The 13,816-nt window shown below is 47.7% G+C and overlaps 1 protein-coding gene across 4 annotated transcripts in view; it reads right to left on the bottom strand.

Moving 5' to 3' along the window:
• Positions 1–13,816, bottom strand: part of erbin (erbb2 interacting protein) — a 56,609-nt gene that overhangs the window by 28,049 nt on the left and 14,744 nt on the right. For 3 of the 4 annotated variants that reach the window (XM_076303682.1, XM_076303681.1, XM_076303683.1), the window contains exons 1-2: positions 3,048–3,250; positions 1,641–1,758 (exon numbers count right to left, since the gene is read on the bottom strand). In XM_076303682.1, the coding sequence (XP_076159797.1) occupies positions 1,641–1,758; positions 3,048–3,239 (310 nt within the window). In that variant the 5' untranslated portion in view covers positions 3,240–3,250. Of the gene's footprint in view, positions 1–1,640; positions 1,759–3,047; positions 3,272–13,816 lie in introns of those variants that run through there. The other variant, XM_076303680.1, reaches the window with a different exon arrangement.

Raw genomic sequence — 13,816 nt, 5'->3', positions numbered from 1 at the left:
AAAGGCCTTCGTATCCTGTACCTGACTGTACGTTAGGGAACGTTAGGCCTACCTACAGATCTCAGTCATGCTGGCCTGCTGTAGCCATTTTCTGTGCTCATAGCCTGCGGGAGCTTAGCTAACGCTGTTAGGGGAAATGGAACAGGGCACGTCCTGGCCTATTAAGCTGGGGGACCCAGACCAACTCTGTTGTTAAGGGAGTCTCCGACTCTCCTTCCCCAAACAACTCAATTCCATTCCTTTCCGAACAGGACAAGGCCTTCTCTTGGTCTCAGAGTGCGGTGTCAGGCACCGAGGGCTTTGTGTGTGCCGTTAGTTAGTACACAGCTTTGGCCGACCTTCAAGTTGGCACCTGTACGGACGACACAGGGAAGGGCCCTGGGAGAGCTCATAAATGTTTCAGAAGCGAAAGAGAAGAAACGATAAGAGCGGAAAAGTCCCCCGCATGCCATGCCACACCTGGCGGGGGAGGGGTGGAGAAACCTGATCGCACCTGCAGTCCTTTACACCTGAACACAATCTCCCTCCGAAAACAAAGCCTGTTGCAACACCGCTCGGAAGAAAAGGCCAATCAAGACTGCTGAACGTATGACCTCATTTTCTCTCTGTGACTAAGGCCCAGGCTACACCAGATCCTCAACTGAAGCGCTCCATTTGCGGAGCAGAATAATAACAGTTTTAGAAAACTGGTCTACTTTGTTCGAACAAATGCACGGCCATCACGTCTGGTGTAGTCAGTTCTACTGATTGTAGAGGAAGTTGATGGTTGCAGCAGACGCTACATGAACGGAACACTTGCAGTTACGTGCCTGGTGTGGCCTCCCTGTAACATGCCCACAGTCACACACACACACACAGTCACACACACACACACACACAGTCACACACACACAGACATACACAGACACACACACAGTCACACACACAGACACACACACAGACACGCTCTTTTTTGTCCATCCCAGCCGTATCAGATGGAACACGGCAACATGGAGTCACGAGGAGGACGAAGGGGGAGGGTGTTTGTGTGCGAACAGAGAGTGTGTGTGTGTGTGTGTGTGTTTGCATACAGTGCTGCAGGATGCTGGTGGCACTGCTTACTCATGCTTCTATGTAATGATCAATAACAGATTTGAGGGACTGGGGAGGGGAGGATCAACACTAAGCCCAAACCCCCCCGCCCCCCCTCAGCCAGAGCTGCTCTGAGAGAGCTGGGGATGGTCCACTGCATAAACTACAAGCAGCAGCAGCTTATTTGATCTCATTCTAGTGCTGGAGACAGCAGGCTGTTGGGAACACACACACACACACACACACACACACACACACACACACACACACACACACACACACACACACACACACACACACACACACACACACACACACACACACACACACACACACACACACACACACACACACACACACACCAAATGATGCATGATCAGTATGGGCAGAGATGGTTGGCAGCTGCTGCGTGATCTCTGCTTGTCTGGGTGATATAAGCTGAGGCTATTAAAGGCAAATGAACACTGAGAAGACAGACAGACAGATTCTGCAGTCATTATGAAAAACGGATAGTTGTGGTGATCATGATGGTGACTCAGCATTCGGGGAGGAAGAGGGCCTCTGCTTACTGTTCTTGCTGACATCCAGCTCCCTGAGGTTGGTGAGGTTGGCAATCGCTGCGGGCAACACAGTCAGGTCATTATCAGGCATACTCAGCCGATAGAGCAACTGGCAGTTGAACAGTTGCTGTGGAGACAGACAGACAGACAGAGAGACAGAGAGAGAGAGATTAGAATGGGTTAAAAAAAATCATCCTCTACCTAACACTGCAATTTTTTTTTTTGTGCAATTGTTGTTTTTTTGGCTCAAAATTCACACCGCTCTTATCCACCTACACACACACACACACACACACCAATGGCTGATACAGGGAATCTGCAGGACTCTAGCTGATGTCTGGCTATTGAGCGGTGGCCGTCCAGAGGATAGGTAATGAGAGCAGTGGGGACGACTCCAGAGGGAAATCGGGTTAACAGCTTCATCAAATCTCATTTGAAGCTAATGAGCAGAACTAATTGAGTTCTCTCAGGGTTGACAGCACCAATCCCCCCCCCCCCCCCCCCACCCAACGGCCACCCCGTGGGACAGTGCAATGTTTACTAGAGGCAGACCAAGAGGAGGACAGGAGGAGCTCCCAGGCGTCTCCAAGGAGATGCGGCCAGTGCTGCTGCAACAGAGGCTCACCAACCCGCTCAGCCTGGGACCCACCCTACAGCCAGCAGTGTGTGTGTGAGAGAGAGGAGTGTAAACACTACGGTGCTGTCTGGGGTGGAGTGTTGGTGTGACGTCTGAAGCTTAGACGTGAAGCTTAAAAGTACACTGTTGTTCTTCTCTGCTTTTTGAGGTGGCAATGTGTGATGAGTGTGTGTGTGCGTGCATATGTCTGTTTGTGTTTGTGTGTGTGTGTGTGTGTGTGTGTGTGGGTGTGTGTGTGTGGGTGTGTGGGGTTGTGACGAAAAGCTCTGCAAAAGGGCAAGGTGAGTCAGCAGCTTCAGTCATTCATAAAGGGGTTTAACTGGAAGTAAACATTATGAAGTTACAACAGCACTTCCAAAGAATTGTTTTTTCTGCCCTACTTTTGGTTAAGGACATGTAATCTAAACACACTAACACCCCATTGATAAATGCAAATTACAACAAGGCATGCTTTAAGGCTAAGCGTAGATTAAAAATTTGTTGCAATATACTACTAACACAAGTGCACTGTGATTAATCAATGGAGTGTTAAGCATGTTTTGGTTAAGGACATTTAGTCAAAAGTAAGACAGTCATTAGATTTAGAGGTTTATGAGACAATGCCAGAAAGACTGGTATTCAGGACGTTGCCGGTAAGTGTGTGTGTGTGTGTGTGTGTCTATATTATTTAATCTCAACTAAATCCACATGACATTTGTGTGTGTGTGTGTGTGTGTACACGTGGGATTTGTATCATTGCCCATCATTTATGCTCGTCACCCAAGATTTGGGCCCCTTACTTTGGGCAGCTCCTCGATCTGGTTGGCGTCGAGGTAGAGCTCCTCCAGGGTCTTCTCGAAGCTGAAGATCTCCTTGGGCACGTGCTCCAGGCTGCAGTGGGAGTAGTCCAGCGAGGTGACCGCCTCCTCCTCGCCACGCAGGCACCGACAGGGCACCAGCCGCACCAGCAGGCTCCGCTTGCTCGACATCATCGGGGAATGGTCACACCCTACCACCAGCACCTCTGGGATGGGAAAGAGAGAGGGAGAGGAAGAGGGAGAGGTCACTTTCAATGCAAAGGATGAGCTTAAACGCAACAAAATAGAATATCACATTCCAGCCAAAACAACTGAGGACCTGACACTGGAGACGAGTTCTAAACCAAGTGAACCGGACATGGACTCGTGTACTGGCCACTTGAGACTCGAGCCTCCAGTAGCAAAAGGTCACTGGACTTCGACCTGACGTTTGGAGTCTTCCCAATGGCACTGTTAACAGCACCAGGTCATCTGGACAGCCATGGTTCTACCAACAGAGTGGAGGCCGCGAGAAGAGTTCACCTGACTACACTACAGAGAGTATTTTTTTCCACAGCACTACAATAGGCAACCTGTGTCAGATGACAACAAAACCCTTCGCATAAGAGGCCAACTCGAAACCGAATGGTTACATCAGCACAGACATTTCTCCTGTTACCATAATAGCAGGGCTGAGAACATATATTTACATTTATAACACATCACACTCACTCAGATAATGGAATCTGAATTAGAATGGTCATTCACTGTCTACAAAACACAGAACAATGACGCAAAGACTGTCAAGAGGGCATATCGCCCACGAAGCGTTATGGAAGTGTGGTGGAAATCTGTTCTCCACGCCCATCGATATGGCCTTCCAGGCAAACACACAGGAATCAAACAAAGACTGTGGTGAGCCCAGCCTCTCAAACCTGTGCTCAAGGTGTGAACAGCCATGACAAGGGCCCTTCACTCTGCATATAGACCGCTGCCTGTCCCCTCAGTCTCCACTGATGAGGGCCATTGCAGTCGTAATCAAACGCGCGTTGCCATGGACGACCGCGACGAGAGGCCGTCACCATGGCAGTGCCATCACGCAGGAGCCATAAAAGCCGTGGTTTATTTGACGACAGGATTGACCCCCCCCCCACCCTTCTCTCTGCGCCTACACGAGTAGAGATAAGCGAGCTGATAAGAGATCCTTTTACGAGACGACGCAGGAGACACGCAGGAGCTGTGTCTCCACCTCCATCCCCCTGCCTCTCAAAGCCTGCTGGTGCCCTATGTGCACGTGTAAACATCCAGCATCACAACTAAATACATTACACTCCTTTGGTATTCCTGCCACTGTAGCCTAACAGAAGTAAATGTATTCTGTAGCCCAACAGTAGTAAATGCATTAACATACATGTGCTTTAATGCAAATGTGCAAACAATAGTGCAAAGGTTGAGGCAAGTGAGCATGTGGACATAACAGAGAGCACATGGAGCTGAATGTGGATGTGGATGTGGGGTGCTGCGCTCTTCCTGCAGGGGAGGAGGAGAGATGGGGGTCTGGAGAATGCAGTGTGCTGTCAGGTCACTGGTGTGGAATGAGGCCTCCTCAATGAGAGCCTTGTAATGGGAGAGAGGAGAATGTCATCCCCCTCCCAATCACACACACACACGGCAAAGAGTGTCTGAGTGTCTCTGTAGGAGTGATTCTGTGTGTTTATGTGTGTACATCACGTAACTGATATTTATGCTTATTAGTTATATGAAGGTCAGTTTGTCTCGGAATGTCTCAGAATTACAAGCAGATAGGGGGGAAGGAGAGAGAGAGAGAGAGAGAGAGAGAGAGAGAGAGAGAGAGAGAGAGAGAGAGAGAGAGAGAGAGAGAGAGAGAGAGGACACACAAAAGGGAGGAGGAGGGGCGAGGATCCAAATTGGGATGAGACAGAGACACAGCAGTGAATGAGATGGAGGCAGGCCAGGGGCAGCCAGAGGAGACACAAAGCCAAAGCAGAGATCATAGAGGACAAGAAGAGAGATGAAACACACACACAAACACACACACACACACACACACACACACACACACTCGGGGAAGCAAGACGATGCGAGAGAAAGTGTGTGTGTGTTTTACAGAGGCAAAGGTCAGCTCCAGACATAACTCCTCCTCCTCCTAGCAGAGCCCGGGGCCCTCTGGGTCACACCACTGGGGGTTACCATGGTGACCAACGACCGTGCTGGGGCAGAAGAGTCTCAGTGATGAGACGAGGAGTGCCCCCACACAAACAAAGGCCATTCAGAACTAGACCTACATTTCCAAGGAACTGCGACTTTGATTGCATTCAGTGACCTATTATACGGCTGCCATTAATTGGCTGTGAAAGTAAGGTTTGACTATCCAATCACCTGTTTGACGAACAATAAATATCAATACATATCTGCTCTGTCTCTGTCCGCCAACAATTGTTACAGGTGACAAGTAAACGAGAGACATACAACTTCATTAGTCATCAACGATAATCAACTATTAATGACGGCAACTACAAAAAAAATGAGGCCATCTATCAAGAAGCCTAGGCAATTACTATCAAAGAATGCATTAGGGCAGACCTATGAGTTACAAAATCGAGTCATTATCTTGAAAGCTATAGGTGGTGAAACCCGTAAAGCAAACAGGTGGAAGAAGAATAAATAAATAAGTAATAAAACTCAAAGAGAACAATATGTGGTTGTGCACGCTACCTTTGTGGATTGGCCTTTGATATAATACTACATCAATAGTGACGAAGAGAGAGGATGCAAAATCCTACTTTGAATTTGCACATCCATGTCAACAGATGGGATCTACTGTCGCCGCTTCAACTGACCTGAGGGCTATACTAGGGAGCAAGGTTACTTGCTTAACCAAGGGAACTTCAAAAAGAACGGCTGCTCTCAAAACAACACGTCACTTTTGAAACTATAGATGCTCAGTGCAGTAAACAGCAACCTTGCTTCATAGAATACATCCATTCACACAAACACTAAACACATACGAGCGTGAGAGAGAAAGAGAGAGGGGGGGGGGAAGAGAAAGAAAGAGAGAAGAGAGGGCTAGAAAAAGAAAGAAAGAAAGAAAAAAAGAAAGAAAGAAAAGAGTGATGCAGGTGGAGTGTAAAGGTACGTCCACATGACAAAAGATGTTTTTTAAAAACAATGTTCTTCCTTTGTGTCGTCCGCACACAAACACACACACGCGCGCAATGGAAAAACAGAGCCAGACAGTTGCTTAAAGTCAGGAGGGCCAAGCTCAGACATAAGCTTGACAGAGAAACGTGATTTGACAGCTTGGGCCGTGTCATCATTGTTTTCAAAAATCTGTTTTTGCCCGTCCTCACAGCTGTGCTTTTCAACCGTCTCTTCTCTGGGACGCGCTTTTCACAACTGGGCATTTCCAGGCACCGACAACACCAGTGCCGTGAGGACAACGTCAAAAACGAAGCAAACATGTCCATCTTTAGCACTGCGGTGTGGATGGGCTCTAATAATGGTGTTAAGAGTGTGTCAGGAGGCAGAACGAGAGCTCTGTGAGAGAGAAACTGACTGCAGGAAATGCAGCACTGTGTGAAACGTGTCACACACACACACACTTCAAAGCCAATGTGCTTCCTCCTAAGGGTACTGCGAACACGGACAAATACATGCTCCCTCTTGCTCATTGTTGTGCATTCTCACAATCACACAAACCAGTATTTCAATTTATGCAAAACTGAGGTTTAACATTGACATTGTATCCAGTTCTGTTCGGGAGTAGAGACCGATAAGCAAGCAAACACACGTAAACAGGAAGTTTGCGTGCATTTGTTTCATCACCGACAGGAACGCAGAAGAAGCGATGCAAAGAAATCACTGAGAGCACCCGCAGGTGAAAAAACAACCTCACACTCTCTCTCTCTCTCTCTCGCACACCCTGTGTGTGTGTGTGTGTTTCTGTGTGAATCACTCAACTGCACAACCCAATGAGCGTCCACTCCAAAAGCAGAAGGCAACACACAGCAACACCCACAGCTATGTGCCCTGGATGGGAGTGGAGGCCTGGGCTCCAGCTGGCATGCCACTGTACTTGACCCGAGTCCGAGAGATAAAGGCAGCAGAGCAGACTCCAGTGAGTGAGCCCCTCCCTCCCTCCCTCCCTGGCTCTCAGAATAGGACTGGTCCAAGTGTGCCGTTACATATGATGGATATGAGGGATAGTGGGAACACACTGAACTTTGGATGTTTTAGGGAGACAATTCTCGGTCACTTTTTGCAAGTCATTTTCAGCCATTTCAGTGATTACAACCATAATGTTTAGGCTTCACCAAAACCTTGCTTACTTTTGAAACGCTATTAGGGGAGGAAAGAGGAGAGTCTGCATATCCTCTGGCTCCGGGTTCTACCAGCTCAGGGTGCAGAACCGTTCTGAATGGGAGCAAAATCGGTGACTTCACTGTGCTCTGCTCTGAGGAAGAGGAGAGGAGGAGCAGGAGGAGGAAGAGGAATGCAGGGCAGAGCTGGAGCAAAGCGCAGAATCCCACCGACAACTAGGTCAAGCCAGGGGAAGAGAAGAGGGGGAGGAGAGGGAGAGAGAGAGAGAGAGAGAGAGAGAGAGAGAGAGAGAGAGAGTGAGAGAGAAGGGGAGAGACAGAGAAGAGAGGGGGCAGAGAGAGAGAGAGAGAAGGGGAGAGACAGAGAAGAGGGGGGGCAGAGAGAGAGAGAGAGAGAAGGGGAGAGACAGAGAAGAGGGGGGCAGAGAGAGAGAGAGAGAGAGAGAGAGAGAGAGAGAGAGAGAGAGAGAGAGAGAGAGAGAGAGAGAGAGAGAGAGAGGTGGAGAGTGATGTTTGGTGCAGGCACTACCAAGAGAGAATGATTAAGAGAGACAAGGGGAGGGTGAGAGAGTGAGTGGGAAGGGGATTGTTTAGGAGAAAAAGGACAGAGTGATAAGGGAGATGGAGGGAGGAGTAAAGGGAGGAAGAGAGGGATGGAGAGAAACACCACCCAGACGGTCTCATGCTTGTGTCTGTAACAGCCAGAGGCCACGCTGGCTCTATGGTGGCCTTTACACACATTTGTAACACTTTAAGCACTTTAACTCTGCCCAGCCTGCAGTTCCTCCTTAACATGGCCTCTTACTGCTCTAGAACGTTTTAGAACAGTCAGGCCAGAGTTCACACGTTGCCCTCCAATGACTAATGAAGGCCTGGAGAATAACAGGGACATGTGCACGTGTTTGCATGCGTATGTGTGGACGCACAGAACAGAGAGAACAGGCATCATAGAGGGGAAGGTGAGGACACCTGCATATACTAGAGTGTTTAACAACAAACCATGTTTCAACACACACACATGAACACCCCTAGCTGATACAACAGGCCGGCATTTTTAAGAAATATATCAGGTTAGGGATTAGCAATGCAGCTGCACCACTCTTCTCTTAAACCACCTGATAGCAATGGGTGTGTGTGTGTGTGTGTGTGTGTGTGTGTTGGCTGTCCTACAAATGATTTACATGGAAGTAAAGTCTACTTGTTTTTTTTACATAGGTGTTTCCGTAGGCCAGACACTTCAGACCACAGCTCCATAACTGCAGCAATATAGTTCAGCCATCAAGCTCTTATTTCAGACCTCTCTCTTCTCTCTCTTTCCATCGCTCTCTCTCTCTCCATCTTGTGCACACGCTCCCACGCTCCTTGGTTTCTCTCTGAAGGGACAGGAGGACTAAAGTGCTCTCGGACTACAATGGCAGAACAACAGGAAAGTGCTGAGACGGGCGGTATTGGTGTCAAGGGCATTCTGCTGGAGAGGGAGAACCTGCTGGTCCGGTTCTCCAGGGCAGGTTTGGTTCTCAGGGGCGAGAGGGAGAGAGTCTCCCCTGCGCTCCTGAGAGAGAGAGAGAGAGAGAGAGAGAGAGAGAGAGAGAAAAAGAAAGAGAAAGAGCAAGCGCAATAGAGAGAGTGTGTGAGAGTGAAAGAGAGAGAGAGAGAGAGAGCAAAAGAAAGAGAGTTGAGGCCCGAGGGGTGAGATGAGAACAAGAGTGGTATTGTCTGGATGAATTCATTATGAGATGAGGGTGGTAATCTGATCTGTAGGAGGGAGGGAGGGAGAGATAGAAAGAGAGAAACAGAGCGAGAGAGTCCTCTCTGTCTTCATTTCAGACCAGGAGGTTGATGCTTTAATCTAAGTGTGTGTGTGTGTGTGTGTGTGTGTGTGTGTGTGAGACTCAGGTCCTCCACTCTGCTGGGTCTGCCTCCCCATTTGAAATGGCTTTAAAACACTCCTGGCCTTGTCAGAGGATTTTATGGCCACAGACTTGATTTATCCTGTGTTTGCTGCAGGGTAGTCGAAGAGGTGGCCACGCAGCTCCACAGAACAAAAAAGGCATGAATCGCTTGGAGCGCTCTAGAAAGGCTACTTTAAAAGCCAGCATGGCCAAGAGGAAGCAAACGTGGCTGCAGGAGGCAGAAAGTGCCTTGGCTCTTGGCTCTGGGCTTTTGGCTCTGGGCTCAATTAAAAGGTAGTGGAGTGAGAGTGCTATCTGTAGGTTAGATAAACTGAAGTTATGCCTTTAGTGGGCCAGTGTTAATGCAACTTTGTTATCTGTAGGCTAGACTGGAAAACTAGGGCTACTTTGAAAGGTCTCAGTTCAAACAAAGCTTCATTCAGCCATAAGTTGTAGCCTGGTTTGAAAAGTGCAGCATGATAGCTGGGGGCTAATCTAAAGGAAGGCTGTGTATGTCAGAAGGCCCAGATAGATGAGAAGAGGGAACAGCAAAATCGCATTGGACTCAGTCCACCTCGTTCCCAAATGTCAAACGGAGTGTCCGGTGCCACGAGCACACAGTGTTCAAGACAAATCAGCACGAGGATCTCCACTGGACTTTACCCCGAACCTCCACATGGGAACAAAGAAATCTGATATGAAATCATAATCAGCTCAGGGCAGCCGCCCCAACCTCCAGCTGCTACTGACACTTGAGCCAATCAACATCCCCGGTCCACAGCCCGTCAGCCAATCAGCATGCAGGATAATGTGTGCAGCCATGAGCGCTCAACTGGCGGGTTTCCTGCGGCACGCAGCAGCGAAGCCACAGAGACGGCCGTTTCCTTGACAACACTTGAAAAAAAATAATAATAATAAAAAAAAGTTTCCATTGGAGGCCGTACCTCAGGCTGGGTCAAAACTCACAGGGGAAGAGGGTGAGCCGCCCCCCCATACACACACACACGGCACCTCACACACACTATGACTACTCAGAGAGACTCTTATCAATTATACGCTAGCTGACTTGTAGTGCTGGCAACCTAAATGCCCTGTCCACTGAATTAGAAAGCAAACATACACAAACACAGAGAGAGAGAGAGAGACAGAGAGAGAGAGACAGAGAGAGAGAGAGAGAGAGAGAGAGAGAGAGAGACAGAGACAGAGACAGAGACAGAGACAGAGACAGAGACAGAGACAGAGAGAGAGAGAGAGAGAGAGAGGATGGCCTGGGAAGAGAGATAGGGAGATGACTGGCGTGGAGTGGAGGGATGGAGGGAGAGGAGACGAGATGAGAGCAGCAGCACCAACAGCAGAGTGAAGCAGGAGAGAACAGAGCGGAGAACGGGAGAAACCACCAGTTTGAGTTATAATAATAATAATAATAATAATAAGCTTTATTTGTATAGCACCTTTCATACACAGAATGCAGCTCAAAGTGCTTTACATTTGAAGCATGTAACAAAATAATAGTCAGTCAGTCATTATCAATCACATTTCTTCATTGCTGGGGCCGTTTATGATCCACTCAGCAACATATCAAAAATATAGAAAATGACATGTCATAAGACTGGCAGCCTTAACCCTCTTACCCCCCACAAGCACGCCATATGGCAACTGTGGCAAGGAAAAACTCCCATATTCCAGGAAGAAACCTTGAGCAGAACCTGACTTAATAGGGGGAGCCCATCTGCTTCTGGCTGGCTGCGCCCTCCAATAGCAGCAGATGTAGAATAATCTGAAAAAGTAGTCTACAGGATAAGACGAGTTAACTAAAAGCTTTCCTGTACAGGTATGTTTTCAGACCTTTTTTAAAAATATTTACTGAACTCGCCTGCTTGATGTACAGAGGCAGGGTGTTCCATAGTTTGGGGGCATAATGGATAAAAGCAGCTTCTCCACTTTGTTTGTGGAGCACTTTGGGTACGATTAAAAGATTAGAATTGGATGATCTAAGTTTCCTTTGTGGTTGATAAGATATTAAAAGCTCAGAGATATATGAAGGTGCTGTGCCATTCAGAGCTTTGTAAGTAATTAACATAACCTTAAAATCAATTCTATAGGAAATAGGGAGCCAGTGCAGTTCAGCCAACACAGGGGTGATGTGTTCTCTCTTCTTAGTCTTAGTTAAAAGTCTAGCCGCAGAGTTCTGTATGAGTGCCAATTTCTTTAGATGTTTTTTGGGAAGACCAGTGAAAAGTGCATTGCAGTAGTCTAACCTGCTAGTGATAAAGGCGTGAATTAGTTTTTCTGCATCTTGTTGAGTTAAAAAGGGCCGCACTTTGGCAATGTTTCTCAAGTGGAAATAGGCTGTTTGAGTAACTTTACTGATATGGGGCTTAAAACTTAACTCTGCATCTAAGATGACACCGAGGCTTGTTACTTTTGGTTTGACCTGGTGTGCCAAGTTCCCCAGATTACTAAGAACAATATCTCGCTTTAGTTTTGGTCCCACCAAAAGTACCTCTGTTTTGTCATCATTTAGTTTCAGAAAATTTTTGCTCATCCACTGATTAATGGAGGTTAGGCATGCAGTGAGGGAGCAAAGGCCATCTGGGTTAGTTGGCTCCACAGAAATATACAATTGGGTATCATCTGCGTAGCTATGTAAGTTTACATTATGCTGACTTATGACATTTCCCAATGGAAGCATATATAGGGAAAATAGCAGGGGACCAAGGCAGCTCCCCTGGGCCACACCAAAAGGCAAGTCATGTTTTTCAGATACATGATCTCCTAGACTGATATAAAAATCTCTGCCAGTAATGTAGGTTTGAAACCAGTTTAGAGCATTATCAGAGAGACCCACCCACTTCGCAAGGCGGTGAATTAGGATGCTATGATCAATGGTGTCAAATGCCGCACTCAAATCCAGAAGAATAAGGATTGAGACTTTGTTTGAGTCAGTAGCCAGTCTGAGATCATTGACTATTTTTACTAGAGCCGTTTCTGTGCTGTGATTTGATCTAAAACCTGATTGGAATGGAGTTGGTGCGACAGACCACATTTGTATGAGAGAGAGAGAGAGAGAAACAGAACAGGGCAAGAGAAAAAAGAGAGAGGGAGAGGGAAGGAGGGAGAGACGTTGTATGAGCAGGAGAGAGAGAGGAGGCCATAAATAGCAGCGCGGTTAAAAGCCCTGCTGCTGCTGCCACTGAGTGTTTCATTAAACATGAGGGTGGGCTGAACAGGAGAGGAGGAGAGGAGAGGAGGGGAGAGGAGGAGAGAGGAGAGGAGGAGAGATGTAATGACAGGGGAGGGGTGAAGTATCATAGGTGTGTTTACGGGCCACAGGGCCAGAACTCTCTACTTCCACCCTCATGTCCAGCCTGCTCCTTAAGATGCGTACGCATCAGAACCCAGAAAAAACACACACACACCCTCATGGTGAGTATTCATATTAGCATTACTCTAAAACACTTCCTGTTTCCTTAAGATACCCTCTCACTACCCACTGGACCTTCTAAGAATGCGCTGCTGTTATTTAAGAGAATGGACCGGTGGAGCGGTCGTTGTTTTCTGCTCCTCACACATATACTCAGACACTGAAAATCTTGTTTGCTCAATAATAAAGATGAACACACGCATACCGGTAAATGCTTCTGCTGATTCACTAGGTGCAAAACCCAACCAGGTCTGTGTAGACACTAATAACATAGACAATTAACAATAGCAGCAGCTACAGCAGCTACAGCACACCTGGCTCCACCGGAAACAAATGAGCTGGCTAAAGAGCCGTCCATCCATAAGGTCCACTTGGTCGGTAGGCTGTGATTTTTGTAGATTTTGATCTCTAATGCTGAACCTGCTCCAGAGCAGGTTATGTTTGAGAGAAGTTCCCATGGCGATGCACCTTAGTTAAAAGAGGCACACCTTCATATCACTGGAAATCCAGGGGGAACCTGAAGTTGCTAAACCCGCAAATCTTGCTTTGTAGTACACTCTGATCTACCTTGCATGCAAATAGATCCCCAGCAGTGTGTCCAACTTGAAGTGTTGAACTTGTCAGCCAATCTACTCTGGCTGTGCCTCAGCAGTGGACACACACATACACACACACACACACACACACACACACATCAGGTGACTTGACCAGGGAACCACCAAGTTCGTGAGCATGATGCAGATTTGAGCCTCTGTGTGTGTGTGTGTGTGTCATATGTTCAATGACAAAATTCTTATCTCTACACCTCCTTACTCGTCCAATCAACAGCCAGAGATCCCAAACTGCACACCAGCACATCAACACCCCCCCCCCCCCAAGACCCGGCCCGGCACAACAGACACATCTTAGATATCGCCTTCAAGTTGGAAATAAACAAGTCAAGTGGCAAAACACTTCACAGCATTTCAAAAACTGCACACAGCAGCGCGCCAGCACCACGTTCCTTCATGATTGCAGGCTGTATTTTGGAGTGTCTGAAACCACGAAGCGGTCTCATCCAATCACTCCGGTATGCAAGACTGTCTGACTGCAACACGCAACTATGGTGGGGGTCAG

This window comes from Alosa pseudoharengus, unplaced genomic scaffold, assembly GCF_046254945.1.
Source record: "Alosa pseudoharengus isolate Yale_2024_CS ecotype anadromous, Long Island Sound unplaced genomic scaffold, YU_APseudo_1.1 YU_APseudo_1.1_scf_24, whole genome shotgun sequence".
NCBI lineage: Eukaryota > Metazoa > Chordata > Actinopteri > Clupeiformes > Clupeidae > Alosa > Alosa pseudoharengus.
This window is presented reverse-complemented; position numbering and strand designations above follow the sequence as displayed.